The 22,448-nt window shown below is 40.5% G+C and overlaps 1 protein-coding gene across 1 annotated transcript in view; it reads left to right on the top strand.

The window, feature by feature from the left end:
* The window catches only part of LOC311263794 (protein sidekick-1-like), a 242,425-nt gene that overhangs the window by 88,926 nt on the left and 131,051 nt on the right, over positions 1-22,448 (top strand). Inside the window, exons 3-4 of the mRNA XM_084364111.1 lie at positions 3,253-3,359; positions 4,130-4,277. Of these exons, the coding sequence (XP_084220237.1) occupies positions 3,253-3,359; positions 4,130-4,277 (255 nt within the window). The remainder of the gene's footprint in view (positions 1-3,252; positions 3,360-4,129; positions 4,278-22,448) is intronic.

Below are 22,448 nucleotides of genomic sequence, written 5' to 3'. Positions count from 1 at the left end.
TCAAAATATTACTGACGTAGACAGTATCACACACTTTGTCCCTTCCCATGCTATCTTTAGAATATACTTTTAATCATTTTATTTACCTCTTATGCTGTTTAATATACTGGATAGCGAAGAATTCAGATGAGCTGCGCTGGAAACCAGAATGATTCATGCTAATACAAACTTCAGTTACATTTCCTTCTCCAGCATCAGCTACGGTAGCCTGTCATTTTTTTACACATACAGCGGTGAGTTATAATGAAATTATCATGAGACAAGTTTGACTCCCAAAACAAACAACGAAAGCAGCATTGGCTTTGTTTTTCAGAACACTGTTGACAAGGCTACTGTATCTTCTTCGACACTGTATCACATTTGTGGCTGACAACGTTATTTTTCACAAGTAATGCTTTTCAATCCAACGCTTGTGTTCATTCAATGCTGCCTAATTGGGCTGGTAAAAATCTAGCAACCTGCTCCGCTGGCTTTCTCATCGAGCACAAACACATCACTGAAAACAACAAGAGAACGCCTTCTTATTTTGTCAGGAAATAGAGAGACCTGATGAGTTAGCTCTCTTGCACTTTTGGTTCCCTTGTTTCGAACTTTGTTTTTTTAATGGCTTTGTGGTCAGACGCCTGAAATAAGGTCTGTGGTTAACACAAGCTGGAGAGATTTGCATATTTTGTTCTACGACATACAAAGGTCAGTAATTACCCCACTCAAGGGTTTTGAAGCTGTCTTACAAAAGGTGGTTGCTAACAAGTGGCTGAATGAGACTACAAAGGTAATCAGGGACATTATAAAAATCATAACACCGAACATGGAAAGTATTTACTCACTATCCGCCTTGACAGCCTCTTTGTGTTTATTCTGGTGCTCTTGCAAACTATTCAAACTCAAACTTTCCAACTTGTAGGTACTGTATATAGGTGGTGTAGAAGTCATGCAATTGTGGTTTAGTTCATTTACAGCCTGTAGTTTACTTTTTACTTCTGCCGATTGCATTCCTGCGTCAAAAATCATTAAAGTGAGTACGTGTCATTTGTGAGGGTTATCTTGCTTTACTTTGTGATCGATAAGTTATATCCAAAAAATACCAAGGCACACTGCTTTGTCCTGTTGACTGTTAGTTGAAACACTAAGGACACAAAGTCCATTTCTGAAAGGCTTTTTGATTTTTGCAAAGCCGCGTGCCTGGGTATATTTTGGTGATGACTTATTGATCACAAAGAAAAGAACCAGTCTAACCTATCGCTTTTTTGGTTTCATGAAATGTCCTTGGATCCGAAGAGCACCTGTTTTTTGATACGTGCAGTCGTGACTCGTGAGGCAGCACTCCTTAGCCAATCTGTTGGCATTTTCTCTTTTTCTCTTAAACTTTTGTTCACCACAGTGTGTATTTTCTGCAGTTATTTTAAAATCTAATTGAAAAATCCAATATGCTTTTTGACGAGGGAACCATGGCGATGCTAACTTCAGTGTTGACATAAAAACGATGTGTCATCCCTGCAGCACTCTATGGACAATGACTCAGCTTTTTATTATTAGCTTTAATGAAGAGGATTTGTTCCTCTGTATTCAGTGTCTTGTCACACATCATAACAGCACACTTTTCACACGCGTAGAAATACATCTGGTCCTCTCAGCGTTCAGACTGATGCTCAGTGAGGGTTCGATCAATCTGAGCTGAAGCTGTCTCCCTGCAAAAACCTGATTCAAATTGTTCTTGTCTGGAATCACACAGGGAATTTCGCACACAGGGCTGAGTCTGTGTCAGAGAAATTTACGGAGAAATTATTGTACTGATTGGGACCTGTCAGCATTGTACTTTGTGTTTAGTGAGAAATATGGAGGAAAACTGGTTGGGATTTTTTTGACAGCCCCACCGCACACGCATATTAAAAACGTAATGGAACACAGTCGCTGAGAGAAAGAGATGCAGGGTTAGGAAGTGTCCAATATCAAAATCTGTTTCAGGATGAGAGCTGCTGTATAATGTGTCATTCCTGATTGAAATGGAATTGCGTGTGTGAGTCTGTGATGTACGCATGTGTGTGTCCGTGTGTGTGAGTTTGTGTGTGTTGGCAGCATACACCGACAGCCTGGGAGTTAAATACTTGGCTGTCCTGGTAGTCATAATGAGCCCCAAAGCGATGTCCAGTTTTACTGTGTCTATCCGGTTTGTGTGTAATATGTGTGTCTGCGCATGTGTGTATATGCATTTGTGTGTTTGTCCAGCATGGCACCAACCTAGATCCTATGCCAAGCTTCCCATTAGTGAAGCACAGTCCATTAAAACCCCATTAACAACCCATCTCCGAAAAAAAACCATGCACACAGTCAAAAACATTCTCATGCGCAGCACACACACACACATACACACACATATACTGTACATATGCACCACTCCGCCTTCCCTTCTGTTATTGACAACCTTAGGCCAAATCCATTCTCAGATCAAGGTCATTTAAAAAGAATTACACAAGAGTGTGTACATGCGAACAAACAGAACTCCACCTTCCCTACTTTCTGTCTTGTTGGTCTCCAAATGTCACTGCCAGCACTGCCTTTCTCCCACAGTTTTGCTGACTCATATTCCTTTATACCTAGTTCACTGTATTAAAACTCTTCACACAGTCAGCACAACAAAAGTCAATGTGGACTAACCTGTGGATAACATTTCATTGCTTCACACAAAATCCATCTGGTGACCACATCTATCAAAACTCATAAACTGGTTTCTTCCTCAGACTCAGCCAATATCAGAACTATGGGACTACCTCACAATATAATGATTTCATGAAACCTTGGCCATGATAACGATGGTATCACGATGCAACACTTCTGAAATAATTGATGATCATAAATAATTGACATTGCAAGACAATCGATACAAAGAAAGCCTTTCGAAACATATTACATTATTTGTGATTCCTTTGAGTGGCACATATCATAAGGTAGCACTAAAGAAGTACTGCTTTTTGTTGTAATGGAATCATTTTTAATGATATTTTTTACTTATATAATGAGTTTGAGTTGATCCTGTTTGAGTTGTTGTGCATAAAGTGTTTTGGTTTCATTTTGGATGTGATATTAACTGTTTTGCTGGGTTGCATGTTGGTAAAGAGAACTAAAGAGAAACGTGAGATCAGTATAGAGAAATGTGAATTAGCATTTGACAAAAACTGTGATAGTGTTTATTGACAGCTCAGATATGTAACACGCCCTAATCAGCATGCCCTTTGTGCGTCTCTTCATCTGTAGGTTGTTTGTCCCGTCTCTGAAGAGGACTGATGCTGGCCTGTATCAGTGTATCGTGAGGAACAGGATGGGAACGGTTATAAACAGGAGAACAGAGGTGCAGGTGGCCTGTAAGTAAACAGGTGTTCACACCATCATAATAACAACAATACAAGATTTATTTTTTTATTTTTTTTAAATGACTCATTTATGTTTTTGAGGAAAATGGGACCAGCTGCAACTTTGTTCACACCATCAAGCAACCTCTTGCTTAAAATACAACTGAGATGACAATTAGTCATCCCTCTTTGCATTCAAAAGCAGTGTCAAAATAAACCTATCAATATTTTATTCACGCTGAAAGAAGGTGAAAAAGGTCTTTGTGACTATATCTGATTATTTTTTTTCCTCTAACCATGAAGTTCTGTTGGACTTTAAAATCTCAGTGGAATATCTTAATGTGTTGACCAATCGTAAGCCTTCTTGACAGTGCCGACCTTTAAGGGAATTGCGGGCCAGACAAAGCTATCTTAGTGGTGGCACAAAGATGTCTTTTGAATAAACTGTTTGAACGGCACTGTCCGGTTTATGACCGAACCCACTAGCTTGCTAAACGACTCTGAGAGCTTGTCTACTTTTCTAATAATCTCTTTGATGGTCAGGAGTCGGTACAGTAAAACTCAGAATGAATGTTAGTAATTGGCTCGCAAGTATCGTCAGTAAATAACCAATTACCTGGAACCACATATTTGAGACACATGGATGAATTTTACTGTGCCACTGTCTGGCGTGACCAGGCCCTATAGCTGCTTTTTTTCAGATTCTCATTGCTTGCATTAATATTCTTTCTGGCAGTTTATTACATTGGTATTGGTACTGTGTCTTCTCTCTCTTCCTTCAGTTTTGGGGAACTTTTCGGCTGAGGAGCAGAGAAAGACGGCGACTCAGGGCCGAGCGGCCATCATCAGCCAGCCTCCCCTCGCTTCTTTCCCCCGACCTATTGTCACATGGTTCAAAGACGGACACAAGATAATCCCCAACAACCGAATGTAGGTCTCTCTTTGGATTTTTTTTCTCTCTCTCTCGCTCTCCCTCGCTCTCTCTCACACATGCTCGTTTATATCTTGATTCATGCACCCATGGTGGTACGAAGTGTGTGCAACAAAATACCGCTCGAGATAAAATTTTAATTTTACAGTTCTTATCCCTGTGGTATATTAATTAGCGTGCTCTAGCAGCACAAAAGTTCTTTTTAATCCTCGCACACCAATTGTTATGAATAATACGCCATTTAGATAACTGACCCTATTCATTAGACATCTGTACAATAGACCTTGGTCATTATCAAGACAAGATTAAATGGGTTTTTCAATAAATCCAATCTTTTTCACTTGTCTAATCTACAAGGTTATTAAGTAGTTTTAGGTACATGGGAAATGTTCTTTTATATTAATGGTGCAGCAGAAATGTGAAGGTCCCTCGATGTGTTGTGTAAGCTGTATTTCACAGTATTTTGTTTTATGCTGTTGTCTGGCTCCTTTTGAAATGCCTGCAATTTGCATATTATTCCACAGCTGCTACAGCTATCCTGTCAGTGTCGTTATTTTGAAAAATGTTCACACAGTGTATTAATAATGTAATTATTCAGACAGAGCAGGAAATTGTAGGTTTGTTGAGAAAGGTTTCTCAGTATAATGTGCTACAGATTGAGGCAGTATCCTAAATTATTTTAGAATATGTACCTGTTTGAATCTACTCATCAGTGGAAGTAGGTGTTGAGAGACAGACCTTCAGTGGTTTTACGAGGCTGCTCTCACATTCTGAGATAACTAACTCCCCATTAGGAACACTAACTGCTCCCCAGTGTGTTATTGAGTGGAATTATCAGTGGACTCGCTGTACACGTAAATGGCCAGACAGCAACTTTTTTACTCCTTTTAATGACAGTCACAACCTCAAAAGTGCTTTTGAGAAAGCTTTGTGGAGTCGGGTTACATAAGCAGTTTTACTGTTATTATTTTTGTCGTGGGTTCACATCGAATTTGACACTGCTTTTTAATTTGAATGAGCGTGGAAAATGGCTCTCCTGCTAACTTAATGTGGCTTCGTTGAGTCTGGCTTAATGACAGCAGAATGCAATTATTCTAGTGCTCAAGACACTGCCTGCATCGAAAGTGTTTACTGTCTGAGCATCACCACCACAGTGCTCTTACCCCTCTTTAATGTCATACACCACAAATAGGAGCACTGCTACCACTGCCACTGGCAATTAAAAACTAAACATTAATAAATAAATATCTAACTGAAGTCGTGGTAAAATAAAAGCCCATAGTGCTACAAATATGCACCTGTCTTTGAAGTACTTTAATGGCCACTTATCCAAGTAGCATCGGTAGCAGGTCATAAAGAGCAGCCCAGACAACCCTTTTTCACAACAAACCTCACCCAGATCCTTTTGTAACGATCTCAAGAGGTGCAAGGGCCACTAATAAGTCAGTCCAAATACAGCTACACATTGCCACCATGGAGGCTGAAGACTGTTGAAAAGAACTGGTTCACAAGATGTGTTGTCCGACCACGCTGGAAGGCAGAAGTGTGAAAAGCGTCCACATTCAAAGGTGGGGATAAAAAGCCAGCCATCATAGAGGGGAGCGAGACAGCAGACACTTAAATACAGGGATACTGGCGCTCACTTTCAGATATTCTTTCAGTGAAGGCAGATGGTGTTCGACCATCTTACAAACACTTTTTTTGGAGAATACTGGCACCTTTCTTCTTGTTTTGCTACAACGGACTGACATGGGCCCAATTACTTTTTTGTCAAAGTCAATATATACAGTATGTTAAAGAGGTCGCCACTGATAGGAAGTGTAACAAACTGGAACTTGGCTCTGATAGTAGCTGACGGCTGCCGAGGCCTCCATCAATCACGCCTATTGATATATTTATTTAGATATGTATTACTTTGAGTTGGGCTTTTATCCAGGGTCTAATACAATTAGAGATTGTTGGGAGTGGGTTGATAATGCTGACTAATTGGCTTTTTCCTGCTTCAGACTATTGTTATTAAATCAGCCTTTAACGATCCACCATAGGTCCACCTATATTATTATTTCTTTCGTTTTCTTTCATATATAATGCAAATCTAATGCAAAGCTTAACAGATCTACAGTATGTTTACATTTGCACATTGAACAAACAACCACAAAATATCTACCTGCCTGCCAGGGCATTTTATTACACTGGGAAAAAAGCTTTGTTTGGTGGTAGGGATGCGTTCTTGAAGATCCTTATCCAGAACCACCTGCAAAAATAACAGAAGCCAAACAGATGAGTTACAAATTGAATAAAGCAATAGATCAACTCATATACAATTAGTAGCAAAATGCCTAAAATGAAGATAATGAATACTGAGTTGAACCTGAGGTGGCTGCAAAGATTGCAGAAGAAGCGCTGATGTAACAGTTGCAGCAGCAGTTTAGCAGAGCATTTTAAACACCTTATGATTTGACTTTGAGCAATTGGCTGCAACACTTTGGCAGGTGGATGATGTTGTGGCCTGCGTTGGAACCAGTATACTGTATGTAGCTAATGGTCTTACATTGGCTCCATTTCTCTTTGCCCTTTATCTTGATTAAGTTGAGAAAAAAACTGATAAACACCCTGCCTGTAAAAATGCACAGCCCATGCATTTTACTATCAAGAAAACCCATTAAATTCAGCTTTTTCCTCAGCTATTTACTGCAGACACAGGTAGTTTCTACTGAATACCTGACTGCCTCCACTAAAGTCATAAGAAATTAACATATTTTTATGAAATACTATTTTAGTGACATTCTGGGAATTAAAAACAGAGGTGCTGTTTCACACTGCAAAGGTCTTATACTTAATGTCGCGGGTGTTTTATCTCGACCGTATAGCAGTTTTATGCAGAGAGAGGGAGACAAGTCACCTCCAATATTTGATATACAATAAATCATTGCCCATCTCAATTAACTGTATGGAGACAATCTCTCCCCTACACCAATGGATGAGAGAAAACAGACATAAACTAAGCCACAGATAGAGTCAGCAGTCACTATTTCACACAACATGACAAACAGCTGGCACAGCTGCACATCAGACCAGAGAGTTTCACTCTGACAGTCAGTGGCCAGTCAGTTGGATAGCTCAGTTAAACACTAGCTCAGGTCTTTTAACCACATTTACTTGCAGTAGAGTACATTTATTGGCCACAGTACATCAGCTTACATCAATCTGGTGGCCGTTCAAGGTGCTACATGTAGCTAACCTTAACCCACAATCCTGTTGCTTACCACAATTTATGAAAAGTATATATGTGCATGAATCTTTCAGTGAGTGTTACCAAACAAAACCTGTTCTCATGTGATGATTGGGATCTTTTCTCAGAGTTATTTTTGCACTGGGTCTGATGTCTGCAGGTCCTTAAAAAGTCTGAAATTGTAATATACAAATGTCAAACCTTGAGTTTTAAGGGAAAGTAGAGTAAGTTGATTGCTTATGGGCACCACTTCAGCCATTAACATTTTTTCTCATACTTGTAGTCGCATTTTAGGTTAATTTTGAGGTGAGTGTTTTTTCGTTTCATTGACTCTTTGGGGCTTATGATCCCTTACCTTAGTGAATAGTTTAATATAGATTACTTAATTAATCTATGGCAAAAGATCTGTCCTAAATGTAAAATAGAATGAACTCAGTAGAGTGCCCAACAGTCCCCTTTAATTCAATCAAGCCTTTTCCAATATCAAATAAGAACATATTGAAATTGCTAGATCCTGATTTCGATTTTGATTCTCATGAAACTGTACTTGCTCGTAGATACCAGCCGCCTTCATATTTCTTTCATTTCTTTCATCAAGATCCATGCATTATTCACTGAGAAAATGAAAATGTAGAAAAATACCCTATCTAGCAATGTTAAGGGAAGGGAGCAAAAATTCCTGCAGCCGTACCTTTATCCGGATCCGCACTAAAAGTTAATGGGATGTATTCCTGTCCGACACCCATCCTCCATCCAAGTCTCATGGAAAGCCATTCTTTAGTTGTATAATCCCGCCGACAAACCAACCAATGAAAGGACACGGCTGAAAACATAACCTCCTTGGCGAAGGTAACTTTACAACCGTTCTAACCAGTGTGGCTAATCACTGGCTAAAAGACAAAATACAGTGAAGTAAACTTGAGAATGTCTTTATTCAGTCTAAAATAGTGAATGATGTAGAAAGTCAGCAATCAGTGAATATTAATGCCATTGGTAATATTTGATTTAAATATCTAATAATCGTATGTAATGAGTGTCTGAGAAAACCCTTTCTCCCCGCTGACTGATCAGATATAATTTCTTAATTTCCATTGTGTTGCCGGGTACATACTGGGGTACAATGGTGTTATCCGTGAATCTCACTACATAATTTTCAAGTATTAATATAATCTGGATAAAAACTTTTATCTCTGCGCTGTGAGATGAAATATTCTGATTTGCTTGCACCCCACATACACACTGCGATGAAGATTCATGCATAACACTTCCTTTGAACCCTCATAGAAAAGACTAATTTGCACCTTTCTTTACAGCTCCCCTCTTGTCTCTACAAGACATGTCTTCCTCTCCCTTTCCCTCCCTCTCACCTCCCTGCTCCATCTCTCACTCCTGCTTTTCTGCCTCTAAATTATTCTTTATAGTGCTTTGTTCTCTCCGCTGGCTCTCCTTCGCTCACTCTCTGTCTCTTTTACAGTAATTATCATGCTACTGGATATACTGTTACAGAACCCATAAACTTCTGTTCCTGAATAAACTGCTTAACTGCCGTGGTACACGCACACACAAACACAGACACACACTCGCTCACACACACAATCTGTCTCTCCAGACCAATCTCGGTTGCGTCTACCTGGAACGTCTCTGTGAGCACTCATGCGTGTCAGAGTGAGCGCACAGGATATTTGCACGGCCCTGCGTGTGTAACGGTGTGTGTATGCGTTTGCGTGTGTGTGTGCGCGAGGTTACGCTGGCTGATCCTGCGGTCCGGTGAGACAGGGCCAGATGGTGCCTGGCGGTTGGCTGTCTTCGTGGTGACCGAGCTGATGATGTTGTTTATGAAGTTTATTGATCCGATATGCATCGCTCCCAGAGTCCCCAGCCCCATCTCGATGTCTGTCTTTCTGCTTCTCCCACCGCTCTCAATTTATGTCCATGTGCCTGCCCCTAACCCCATTCTGCATATCCGACGCACACACAATTCCTTCTGTGCATTTATGCTCCCCCCTGCCCCTCGCTTCCACATACACACACATCCTGTCTGTCTAAGAGCATTCCCAAACTCCCCAGCCCTCAAAATACTGGCCAGAAAAGAACTTACAAGCTGTCACTTCCCACACGCTCTGCTCTAAACTAATGGAGCCTTCACTCCCTGCCCCCTACGTCTAACACTGGTCTGCCATCAGTCTGATTCGCCACCCACCCCATCCTCCTGTTTTCACATGGGCTCTGAACTTCAGACATGTTGAGTCTGTTTTCTCTTCTGCTGTCCAGCCGCAGTCAAAACAACTTTTTGAGACGGTGCTGCCACCGCAGCAGCTGAAGCTTGATATATATTGTAGCTGTGACCTGCAGCCCAGGTCGAGAAGAGCGAGCCGCTGCTTTTAATTAGCTCTGAGACCTGTGGCAGATGGACGTGAATTGATTCTCATAGCCAGCAGCTTCAAGAGGACAGCCAGGATGAGGAGAATTAGAGCTCTCCTTTCTTCTTCCAACAGGGAGCCCAGATTGATCAAATAGAGGCAGTGATCTATGCAGAAGCATGGCGGGGCGGACAGTGAATATTTCAGTTTCTTGTTGCTGGGGATGTGAGTGGTGTGTAGAGCGCCGATGTCACAGGTGGTCAATGTCAGGCCTGGGCCTTATGGGAAATATTTCTCCTCATAGACCTGACCCAAGCAGCCATATGCTGTAGAGATGTGTATGTGTGTGAGTGTGTCCTGACGTTCATTCATTTTAATTTGTCAAACACCACTTTAACAGAGGGAGCGATTCATTATTTTGCTTCTTTCTTGCTTCTAACACACACACCCGCACACACAGCAGAGGTCTGAACAGAAGGAACTTTCTCGCTGTCTGAACTTTGCAAGCAGATGTTGTGTGTGTTTGTCTCTGCGAGAGTGTGCACATATGCATGCGTGCGTATTAGACAGACCGCAAGATCAAGAGAAAAAAGGGCATCATTTGGAGGGAGACTCAAAGGATGTGTAGGCTTGGATCCCACCACATGGTTGAAACACAAGCGGCCATTTGAAAGGTCTTCCATCTACTACTGCACCGCTGCGATTCATAATGACTCAGTTTCTCACGGCAGCCAAAGGGGAGGATCAAAGTGACTGAGAGAGAGGTACAAGAAGACATGAAGGAAAAGTAACAGGAAATGAATATGGAGTAAAGAGTTTAAGCTCATCTCAATCCATTGTGTCTGGAGCTTAATCTCTGGAGCCAACAGAAGCTTAAATACTGTATGTGACTCTCTTTTCAATTATATGATTTAGGTACCTTTGGGATTACAAAAACATCACAGGCATGTAGGATTTTAAGACATATGGCTGCACTAAGTAGAGCCATGTGCAAAAGTTTTCTCTACTTCTCTACGTATAGTGTTCTACAGTCCTGTAATTCACTTAGGTTTACTGCAAAAACTGACTCACAAACTCTGATCCTGAGTACGGATTTGTGTCCTATCTTCATTTTGATCATTAATTGGATTTTGATCTTTTCAGAGAACATTAGGGACTTGGTTGAACAGTATATAAACCTGCTAACAGTATCCAGGTTTCTGTTCATCTACTCTACTGCTGAACAGTCGAAAGTTGAAACTAGCTTCTGGCTGGCTGAACTGCATTCACCACTTTCCTGCCTGATTAAGCTCCTCCTTTTAAACTCAAGTGACAAAAACATTAATCCTCTGCATCACTACTTTTATTCAGCATATTATGAGGCTTTTCCATTGGCACCTGTGGCAGTACTAAATCATGCCATGCTGCACCGATTTGCATTTCCATTACCAGCTTTACCGAGTTGAGCCACACCAAAACTGCCTGCCCCCGCCTCCAACTGGGCTGCGGTGACGTCTCATGACCGCAGCCAACTCATAACTTTACCCCTTCTCCCCCTCAACCGAGCCTGTGTTGCAATATTCAACTCACGTCTGTGTAGGAAACCAGAGAGAAAGAAGTTTTTAAAAGTCAGTGTGTGTTCAGCTATCAGTCATTTTGTAGCTCCTAACCAAATCTCTGCAGTTTGAAGTTACGTTTCTTTCCAGCGTACGTGTTTGTACTGTCAGACATCTGCTGTATTTCATCATGCCCACTTTCAGCCTTTACAAGATTTGTGTTAGGTTTTCACCAGCACTAATATCTTAACATTTCCTGATGTTTCTGCTTCGTAATAAAAGCTTTTAAAAGACTTTTTTTGGTGAAGAATTTATAGGAAATGAAACCTGTTTACAATCGAACTAGGTGAGTGGCAATCTTTTAATAACGCTGTGAGGAGGGAGAGTATTTACAGCCTCTCTTTTAACCACTACTCAAGACAAGCACGTCATCAGCCCTGTTGTAATGGAAACGCAAATCCCTGCCATGCTGGGCTGACGTGCCAAGTCAAACTGAGTCAAGCCAGCATGTGTATGTAATTTTAGCCCAACATTACATTGCTCATCATCATATTTTTGGGTTTCACTGACTATTATTAAAACTCAAGTCCCGAATGTACAAAACATGGAAGAAAGAAGAAGGGGGAGGAAGGATAAGGGCTTATACAGGTGCACATGTTCAAACACATGACCTCCATACTCCATAAACCTGATCGTAAGTAGGATACTGGTGTCCATGTGAATGTAGAAAATGCCTTCTAATTAAATGACAAAATACATTATTGGTTCTTGCCTTTAAGAAAGACAAGTAGAAGTGTTTTCTAATCTGACGCCCCTTACCCCCTTGACAACACTAAGGTTAATGTGTGGTTGAGGCACAAAGCCACCTGGTCAGGGTTAGGGATATGTCATGGTGTTGTTTAAAACAACTACTTTAATAAAGTTTTGCAATGACCTTAGTCATGTTTAAAAAAGAAAGGAGTTGACTCCTAGTTGGTAATGAACAGCTGTCTTCTATGTCCGATGTTTTGTTGACCCTTTGTCGCTTTGTAATAATAACAGTTCCTCCTTTGCCCCCTCCATAATTACTGCAGTCCCTGAAGTGCTTTGGCTCTGGAACAACTGATGCTGTCCTCCTTCTTGGGAGGACAGTCTCAACGATGAATTGATGCAGTTACAGCACGTCTGTAAACGTTCATCGGGTACACAGTGTGGAAAAAGTTGACCCAAATCAATTCCAAAGCCAAATCATATTTTCTCCAGACATTAACAGTACATTTAGCAAACTTATTTCACATAAATGCACTGAAAAATCGCTGCCACAGTCTTTAGTATTTTGTTATTTGTGGCCTTACAGCAGTTAAATTATTGTAATATTTCCTACATTAGCAATCCAAACAGCCTCGCTCTTGCAAAGCAATCTACTTGATGAACAGGCCACTCTTACCAGTCCGACTTGCTTGGCTAAAAATTGCCATGTATGTCTTCATTTGCAGTGTCATTTGTGCCCATATTTGATGTCTGTGTATTAATGTAATGTATCGGGAACCTTTTGACAGCTCTCCAGAAAATATTAGATTCATAAGAGCTTGGTCTGGTTTTCCTTTTTTTTCCAAGAGCCATAATAGCCCTAGTCCTTTAATTGACAGCTCATATAAGGCTTGTCATGAGTAATTGTAGTCATTAAAGTTATTTAAAACAAGAGGAAATATCTACTGTACATAGGCCAAAAACATCTAGCTGATCAAGACGTTATGTTACAGTTAATTGCCTTTTTGTCACTAATGACATTGAAGGACACTGGTTAAAAGATACACCGCTGTGATGTGATGTGAAAATAAGCATTCAGCATTTCACGGCAGATTTGCACATTGATTAATTGTGGAGTAGAAAGTAAAAGACGGGACGTAAAGCAACAGGAATTCTTTTCTGACGCCTGCCTGAACTTGATATTTTCCAATTTACCTCTCCTCCCCTTCTCCTCTTTTTTTGCTTCCCTCTTTCCATCCCTTTCCATAATTGAATTGCTCCTTTGGTCGCTTAATGTGGCGGCAAATAACAGAATGAAAATTCTCTACTGTAAACTCTTCCATTTCCACTTCGATATCTTACCTCTCTTCATTTCAAAAGGACGCGTGTCTGTTGCTCTGTCTCTCTTGTTTGCTTCTTGTTCTCAGCCTCTCTCTCACTGCGTCCTTTTATTCTTGTTAGCTAGTATTAGGGGGTGTTGATCCCAGTTCAAAAGGGAAAATGGTAATCCTGGTATTCCTCTGCTCTCGACCCTCTACTCACCTTAGGTTTGTAAAGGGAAATGTTAAATCACTTTTTTTATGTTTACAATTGTAGCGAGGCTGGAAATTGATTTGGCATTGGGTTGTTTCACTGATTTTTGTGTTGCTACACCAGGTTTTGTGAAAAATAATTATGACCAGTGGAACTAATTGGCCTCCGGGTCTATGAGTACTGCAAAGCCTGAAGGCTATGCATAGAGACACTTGTGTCAAGGAATGGACCATTTATAACAAATGGAAAGAAAGGTTTCTGCTCTCAAACAATCAAGGTAGCAAGGAGGATTCTGCTGGGACGACTGATCTCTGCTAGCCGCTATCTATATATCTGGCCGCTATGTATATATCTGGAGTTTAAAGTTTGACCAGTCTGAAAGTAAGAAAACTGTCAGAAAACAGCCAAACTGGAGCACAATTTAATGTTTAATGTGAAACAGTTCCACAAAAGAATGAAACCATAAATCATATTCTGTAACAACTGTTGACACTGACATTTGTGGCACTTTTGCATTTTGAACATTGCCCATTATTGTTTTTATTACATAATAGTGGCAGGGTAACATTTCAGACTAAACTGTTAACCACTGCTGTTAACATTAGTAACTGATTCTCATTCATTATCAAGCCACAAATTGCTATGATGTGACATTTCAGTGCACAATATGTCATTTAAATGTAATTAATACGTTTAACTGACCAGTATTTCTGGTGCCAACTCCCGAGGGTATCAACCTTTAATCAATCGAAAAAATCAAAAGCTTAGCAAGTAAGAGGGAGGTTGGAAGCTGTGGTAGCAAATGTAATTGGCACTGAGGTATGAGCAGAAGTGTCACGTCGTGATGCCTGCACTTGACACACTTGTATGATTCTGATTCAACTTCACTAGTTTCAAGACGTAACCAAACAGCTAATGAATGAGCCTGTGATTGTGAAGCATGAATGAAGCAGCTGATGCCAATCAGCTAATGCAAGTGCGACTTAATTGCTCTAACTGAACTAATGCTGTGTTCCATTAGTATTAAATCACAGATGAGTTCAGTCGGGTTTAGACAGCCGACAACACTGTCTGAAAAAGCACAGCCCGTCATTGATTTGAACGGGACTGCTCCTTCAGTGTAGCGGTTGTGCCACTGCAGAGAGGTCTGGGAAAAAATACAGAAAAGTTGAATCTGGTTTGATTTAAACGTCCTGATGAAGGCCTTAATGGCTGAAATGCGTTGGCATATTTTTACTGTTGTTGTGATTCAACAGCCATGATTAATTAAAGGCTTTTTAACTCATTACCCTCTTGAGTGCCTCAGATTTTTCTATGATTCTGGTTTGATTCCAGCAGTGTGACATCATCTGGCAAGTAGGGGTATAAATCTTCAGTTTCATCACAATATGATATTGATTCTTTGGACAGCGATACAATATTTGCCGATATCACAAAGTTTGCCATAATACGATTTAGGTTAGATTCAATTTAGGGGCTCGCGATTTATATGAGACGACATCATAATCCCACTAAACGCAATCAGTGACAGAAGAAGCTCCTAAATTACATGTGTCATGTGGATTAATTTAACGCAGGGCTCTTTGTAGTTTCAGTGTCAACAGAACATACATTTTCATCTTTCTATTTTGTATTTTCCCATTTTCTGTCCAATGTCTTGTCAGTTGCTGATTGCCCTCTTGCTGACCTAACTGTTGGCTTGGGAAGTATGTGGACAGTGTGCCAGCTGGAGTTACAGGCTGTTTCTTGTCATTTCACAGTGTGTGGAGGTTGCTAATTTTCAATGCGACAATGGAATAATCTGAAAAATCTTTTATTGTTTTCATAAACTGGCATAATTGTTAAACCCCTGACCTTCTGTCACGCATAATATATTCAGTTTAGAGTACTAATCATTTTTCTACATTTTTACCAACTGTGTAAATAATTAGAGGAGAGGATTATATAACCTCTGATGTAGGACTAGTTCATCACCTCTTTGCAACTTATGTCTACTCTTTGCGTCTAATTTAGGTCCAGTGTCTCTACTCATACATTTTATCTACTTGCAGAAGACTAGTTGTTGCTAAAAATTGGCCGGAGGCGACTTTTTCTACCACCTCACTATTATACATGAATTTTGCAGTAAAGAAATCAGATGACTTGTTTAATTTTTAATGTTATCACTGTACTGCATTGGGAGTGGGGGAGCGACACATGTGGCAAAGGGAGAAAGGGAACAAGGGGTAGCTTTAATTGCATTGCATTTTCTGGTAATATTATTCATTGTCAAGGTGGAGTGGGATAGAATTGCATTATGAAGACAGCACTTTAGGGCCTGCTGTCAGACTATGAATATTCATTGCTTATTCTGCCAAAAGCAATTTGTTGTAGCTTTGTTTAAAACTGTTGATGTGTTTTCCAAGTCTGCAGGCTATAAGTAGACCCACATGTATGCCACAAGGTAAAAACATTATGTTTTTAATAAATTACATTTTCATCCCTATCTTGACGCAGAACTGGGTGGATATTTTCGAGTTGATAGCACCATTATTTTCAGACCCCAGCTTGCAGTCAGTCGTATTTGTTGTTTGCTGAGATAACAGCCTCTGTGTCTGGCGGACATATCAGGTGAATTTGAGACTCCTCTCATCTGTCCTTAACTTGTGTCCCTTACTTGTTTCTGTTTTCCAAATTTGCTGTCTTCTTCCAGTCACACTTCTCAGATAACTAAGGTAAAAAGAAAACTTCTTTTAAAGAAGAAAGTAGATAGGACATTAACTCTGAGGCTGTAGTTAATGACTCTCCCAAATGACAGAGGCTTACTCTGCCTCACACACTCAAGGGAGGGAGACAAGACAAGCAGCAGGAGAGGATGAGGAGGGGGAGGAGGAGGAGGGGGAGGATTGGTAGGAACAAAGAGCCCCCTAAACTGCAGGAGTGCGACACAGATGATTGCATCGCAGTTGCAAAATATTTTACTATTAACTACCATGATTATATTTTCCTTCCACATATTTGAATTATCCTCAACTAATCACCGCAGTTGTTTGTGTTCCTGTAGCAGTAAATGAATACTTTATGTTCTGTAACAAGCCCTATTAGACCACAGTTTACATTTACTAAGACCCCTGGCCCTCGTATTAAAATGCCATCTGTATCTGGGTATCTGGATTGGCCAAAACATATGCTAATGCAAGGTGTAAACATTCACAACACATTACCATAGAAGTGTGACTGAATTTTCAATAGCTCGCATTTGATCTCAGTTATCTACAGTAGATGTATGCAGTTCACACAGTGTGTGCAGATTTACTACTCAGAGTGTCAGGTCGTCTTGACTCACTTTGAAGTCTGCACTCATGATCAGGGTACAGTAGTAGCATTCACAGCAGCTGCAATCCCCCTTTTGTGGCAAAAGCTACCTGCCTGTCATTTCTTTTGCCACATGCACGACATCTTCTGCTTCAAATGAAAAGCAAACACAGACTGCTGTCGATCATGTCAAATGTCTCCAAACCCAACATGTTTGTATTTTAGTCATGCAAGTGCCTTGGCCTTTAGTATGGCAATTCTTGGTTGGTCAGCCATTTTAGTCCAGACTGTAGTATCTCAACAGATTGGATGGATTGCCATTCAATTTTGTACATACGTTCATAGTCTCAAAAGGATATATCTTGCTGATTTTTGTGATCCATTTTCCTCCACTTTCAGTGTCAAATTTCTTACTTATCCCCGCTGAGATATCTCAGCTTCCACTGAATGAATTGGCACAACATGCTGTACAGACATTGATGGTTTTCCAGATAATGAGTCCTAATGGCTTCGGTGATTCCCTGACCTTTGCTTTAGTACCACCAGGGGTTGACATTTGAGGTTAAGATTGCAATGTCTGTTTGATGAATTGCCATAAAATTTTGTACAAACATTTATAGTTTCAACAAATGAATTCCACTAATTTTGGTGATGCCCTGACCTTTAGTTTAGTGCCCACCAGCAGGATTTCATTTTGGAGGATAACTACAGACAACTGTTTCATGGATTGCTGTTAAATGTGGTTCTTATATTCATGTCCCCCTCAGGATGAGCTCTAATAACTTCTGTGATCCCATAACTTTTAGGGTTTACTTTAAGTATTTACCTGGTGAATATATGGTTGATTATTGTACATTATTGGGTAAAAGCCAATGTTAATAAGGCTTCCCTTTACAGTCCAGTTTCAGCTTACTTGCAGAGTAAATTTGAACGTTGTTCTCAGTAACATTGTGAAATGTATTTGTTACGAGTGAGTGTTGATTGCATGGACTAGAGAATAGTCTATTACAAATTATATATCAAGGGCCTGGCAAAAGCATTGAAACAAACAAGGCTTCCTCCTACAGTCCAATTTCAGCTTACGTAGGGAGTAAAATATAAAAACATCTGCAAGAACATACCCAGTAGTTGCGATGTACAACTCCAAGTAATTTCTTGGAAAGTGCAATCCTGAAATCTTGAGAGTACAGGGCTCAGGAGGTAGAGCCGTCAAGATACTGAACCCCAAAGTGCTTATGAATGGTTATCACTCCCCTGCCACAGGTGTATGAATGTGTGTGTGAATGGGTGGATGCTGACTTGTGTTGTGAAGCGCTTTGAGTGGCCGTTAACACTAGAGATATCAATACAGTCCATTTACCATAATTAAACTTGGGCTCTTATAAACATAAACCTTGGATAACTACAACCGTAACTTGAATTGACATGTAATTAGGAATTGGAATTAGTTGCCTACTTTTCTAGGATGTACGCAATTATATCTGATTTATTACCAATCAATTAAACTGCTGACTTTGTAAACATGTAAGCATCTTCACACATCTTCACACCTACTCAAGCGCTTTGAGAGGTTTGTGGATGGATAACCAGTCACACTGCAGACAGGAACGTATATACAGTACATACCTGTGAATAAGCATAAGCTGTGATTCCATTTTAATACCAGGTGTAAATTGAGCACTAACTCCTTTACACGTACAATTCTGCTAGTCTTTAATTATCAAGTGTTTGTATGGTCCCAATGTTCCCGTGTGTGTGGTGTGTGTCTCTGTGTGTGCATTTGTGTGCGTGCATTTGTGTGTGTGTGTCTGTAAGCCTGCGGGATATCTGGGTTTAGTGATTCTCTGCTCATCTATTTCGGTCTGCCAGAGAGCAGCTGCTTCTGTCTGAACTGATCACTCAAAGACACACAGAAAACAGAGGAAGAGAGAAGTGTGTGAGTATGTGTGTGTGTGTGTGTCCAGGTAGCTCGCGTGTGTGTGTCCAGGTAGCTCGTGCTGATGATGAATAATTCTGTGGATATGTATCTTTGAGAGGCGACGTGTCTTTTGTCTGTGTGTGATCTGCCACTCTCCCTCTTTCTCCACCTCTCTTCATCCTCTCTTTCTCTCTACTTGTTTCTCCCTGTCCATATCCTATATCATCTCAGGAATCATTATCCCCCCATTAATGTCTGAACCAACACACTCCCACCTACCACCTTGCGCGTGTGCATGCGTGTGTGTGAGCGTGTCCTCTGTCTAAAGTCGTTAAATATTCTAAAGACAGAGACCTCTTTTAATTATCCACTAATCACACTTTTAATTACCTGCCACACACGCATCCATCACTGACCAGACTGTACACGCATGCACACGTAGACACACTCGCTCCCCGTACACACGCCTACGCTTACACTCTCATCGCTCATTGGAAAGAGTTCTTAACCTATCGACCAAACAGAGTGAGAGAAAGCAAAGGGGAGAAGGAGTGAGAGAGAGAGAGAGAGCGAGAGGCTCCACCGTGCAGTGAGAAGTGACTGATGAAGGTTTGGTTTTGACACTCTGCTAGAGGCTGGCAGGTGATTACCACAAAAGAGACAGAGGAGACCATGAAACAAATGAATAAGCCAATTAAGGAAATAGATTATAAACACAAACACACTTCTTAAGAGATTATCTACGTCCATGTTTGTTCTCCACCATCCACACTGTTGGATTTCCTAAACATTGCCAGGATAGCTAGACAAATATAAAAGATGCTGATTGAATGGTTAAAATCTGAGCCAAACAATGACATCCTCAAGATCAGAGAGCCGGATCGATAAGCAGAAGGTCGCACGTTTCTTTTCTCTCACAGACAAGCAAAGGCTAAGTTTTGACGCTTCCTGCTCTCGGGAAATTACACTCTCACTTTCCATGCTCTAACCTCTCTGCTCTTGTACTCACGTGGGAGTTTTGTGTTTATGGCTTGGGGGCTTATGTCAGGAAATAAATGCATTCACACTGCTTAAGGTGGTGACCCAATGTACATGTACTGTTTTAGCTCAAACACGGCTATCCATCCTTAGTTTCTCTCTCTCTCTGGCTTTCTTAGTTTTCATTGCTAGGTCGTGCTACAGGTTTTCTATCCGTCATTAGCACCTTGGCTCAGCAGATAATTACAGGGTACCACAACAAAAACACATTCACCCACACACGCAACAGTACATGAAGTGCAACACATGCACAAACAGGCTCATGCACATCGTTCACACTCGTGAAGTCGTGTTCTTTTGTGTGTCCGCTGTCCATTTTGCACTTGCACCTCTGGGGAAATGTTCTGGTTCCAAACAAAGCTGCTTTCACCGAAGTGGGTAGAGTTGTAGCTGAGGTTGTGTTTATGCCGAGCAGGTGGCACACTGCAATTCTGGTACCTTTTTACCATAAAATTGAGCTCACATTTCTGACTGTTTCACTAAAGCAAGCACAATTTTTGGAGCCTCAGTTGGTGGAGGTGCATACATAGACTTCTCAAAAACCACAAAAAAAACCTGTGATGTATGTTTTTGTTTCTCACTTTGATGTAGATTTTTCATTTAATACAGTTAAATAAATATATAACTGCACATCAAAAGAAGCGTCTATAATAGATTAGAGTAACTGTTTTTTCTCTCCAAAATATACACATACACACACATGCTGGCCAGTATTGGCTTATGTGTACTCTGTCTTTTATTTCGAATCCTTTCAATATAAACTTGTGCCTGAGTTTGTTCTTGCAAATGTTTGCCCAGTTTCAGGAAAAACAGACACAGTAATCTCTGTCAAACTGTGTGGTTTTGTAGGAAGGCGCAGGTCAGTGTGAGTGATGTGTTCATTGACAATTTCGCTGCAGGCTTTGTGCACATTGGATCTATGTGAGCACGTCTGTGTGTGTGGTTATGTTTGTTGTTACAGAATAATGTAGATTAAAATGTTTTTGCCTGTAGGCGGAATCATTTTTTTTTCCTGCGTTGTATTGATTTCCTATCGCCTTGGTGACAAGTGTATCAGTTAAAAACCCTTGTTTTACAGGAGATGCTGCAAGTGTGTGGTTGTGTTGGTGTTGATAATAAAGCGGGAACACTGTGCTTGTTTACTTCATACTATTACCACTGACCTTTACAGCTTCTGGAAGCAATTTGTCTGCATTCAAATAGAAAAGTGCGACTGTGTTTTTTTAATAAATTATCAGTGTGTACATATTTACACTCTCCCACACAGACACACACACACACACACACACACACACACACATTGTATTCTATTATTATTTATTCATAAACTGTATAATAGAAGTGGACGCCTCGAGGTAGCCATGGTGGCCGTCATCATCTTGTTTTTAGGAATGCAGAGGTGACCATAGTTGAATGAGAGGTGGAGCGTGGAGAGGTGGAGCTCACAAGCTAGCCAGGCCCTGAAGCACACCCAGTAAAAAAGTCTTTTACTCTAATTTACTTTACAAAATGAACATCATGCGGTATTATAAAAGGCTTGAAACTAGCGATTGAGACCATAACTTATGAGGACAATTTGTACTGAGATAACAAGTCAAGTGAGAAGTAGGGTAATTTTCTGAGTTAACAATAGCACAGTGAATGTTCAGGGGTTCACAGATTTAGTCTGGAGCCTCCTGAGCTGCTCACAGACTCATCAAACCTGTTTGATATTTACTGGATGGTTACATCTTTCCAAGCCAAGCCTATGCAACTGTAAACGGCTAATGTTAGCTAGCATACTACTGTTGACAGAAACTCCAAGTCTCACCTCCAGTTCTCGCTGAAGAATAGAAAACCTGTGTCGACTGTGTCTCCCCACTCATCCAGACTCCTTTAACCTTCTGCTTGCAACGCATTAATAAAGCAAGTTGTTGCACAACACTAATCTCCATATTGTTTACGTCTACTTCTCCATGAGATCATGTGAGAAGGATTATGTGTGAGCCCAGCTTCATTTTACAGAGCCAAGAAGCCGAAGTGCCGAAGCCGCCTGCTGCTTAGCGTTTTTTTTGCTGTTTATTCAAAATGTGGGAATATTGAATGGACACTTGAATATTGTAGTGTGTCCCAATTGCACCAAATTTGACACCGCAATTCCTTGGGTCGTCAAAGACAAACCTGCCAAATGTGAAATAGATTGGAAGAACTGTTGTCAAGATACGCGAAATGCATACATACATACAATCAAACCGGTTAGTCTCACTTCTTAGACCCTGAAGCTCCGTGCACTTCTATTATGTAGTGTACTGTATGTATTCATTACATGTTGTGTGTCAAATGGCTGCGCTCAACAGTGAACAGATTCAGGCATTGATATGACTATTGCTTTTATAGAGAGGTAGCCATTCTTTTGATATCTGTAGTTGTATCAGCAACTATGGGAAACGCTACAAATGCTACAATTTAGAGATGTTATTGCTTGACCTTGTTTTTTCATTGTTCAATTCACCAAATTAGCAAATACACAGAAATTAATGAGTAACACAATT

The sequence above is a fragment of the Pagrus pagrus genome, assembly GCF_965226575.1.
Source record: "Pagrus pagrus genome assembly, chromosome: 2".
Taxonomy (NCBI): domain Eukaryota; kingdom Metazoa; phylum Chordata; class Actinopteri; order Spariformes; family Sparidae; genus Pagrus; species Pagrus pagrus.
This window is presented reverse-complemented; position numbering and strand designations above follow the sequence as displayed.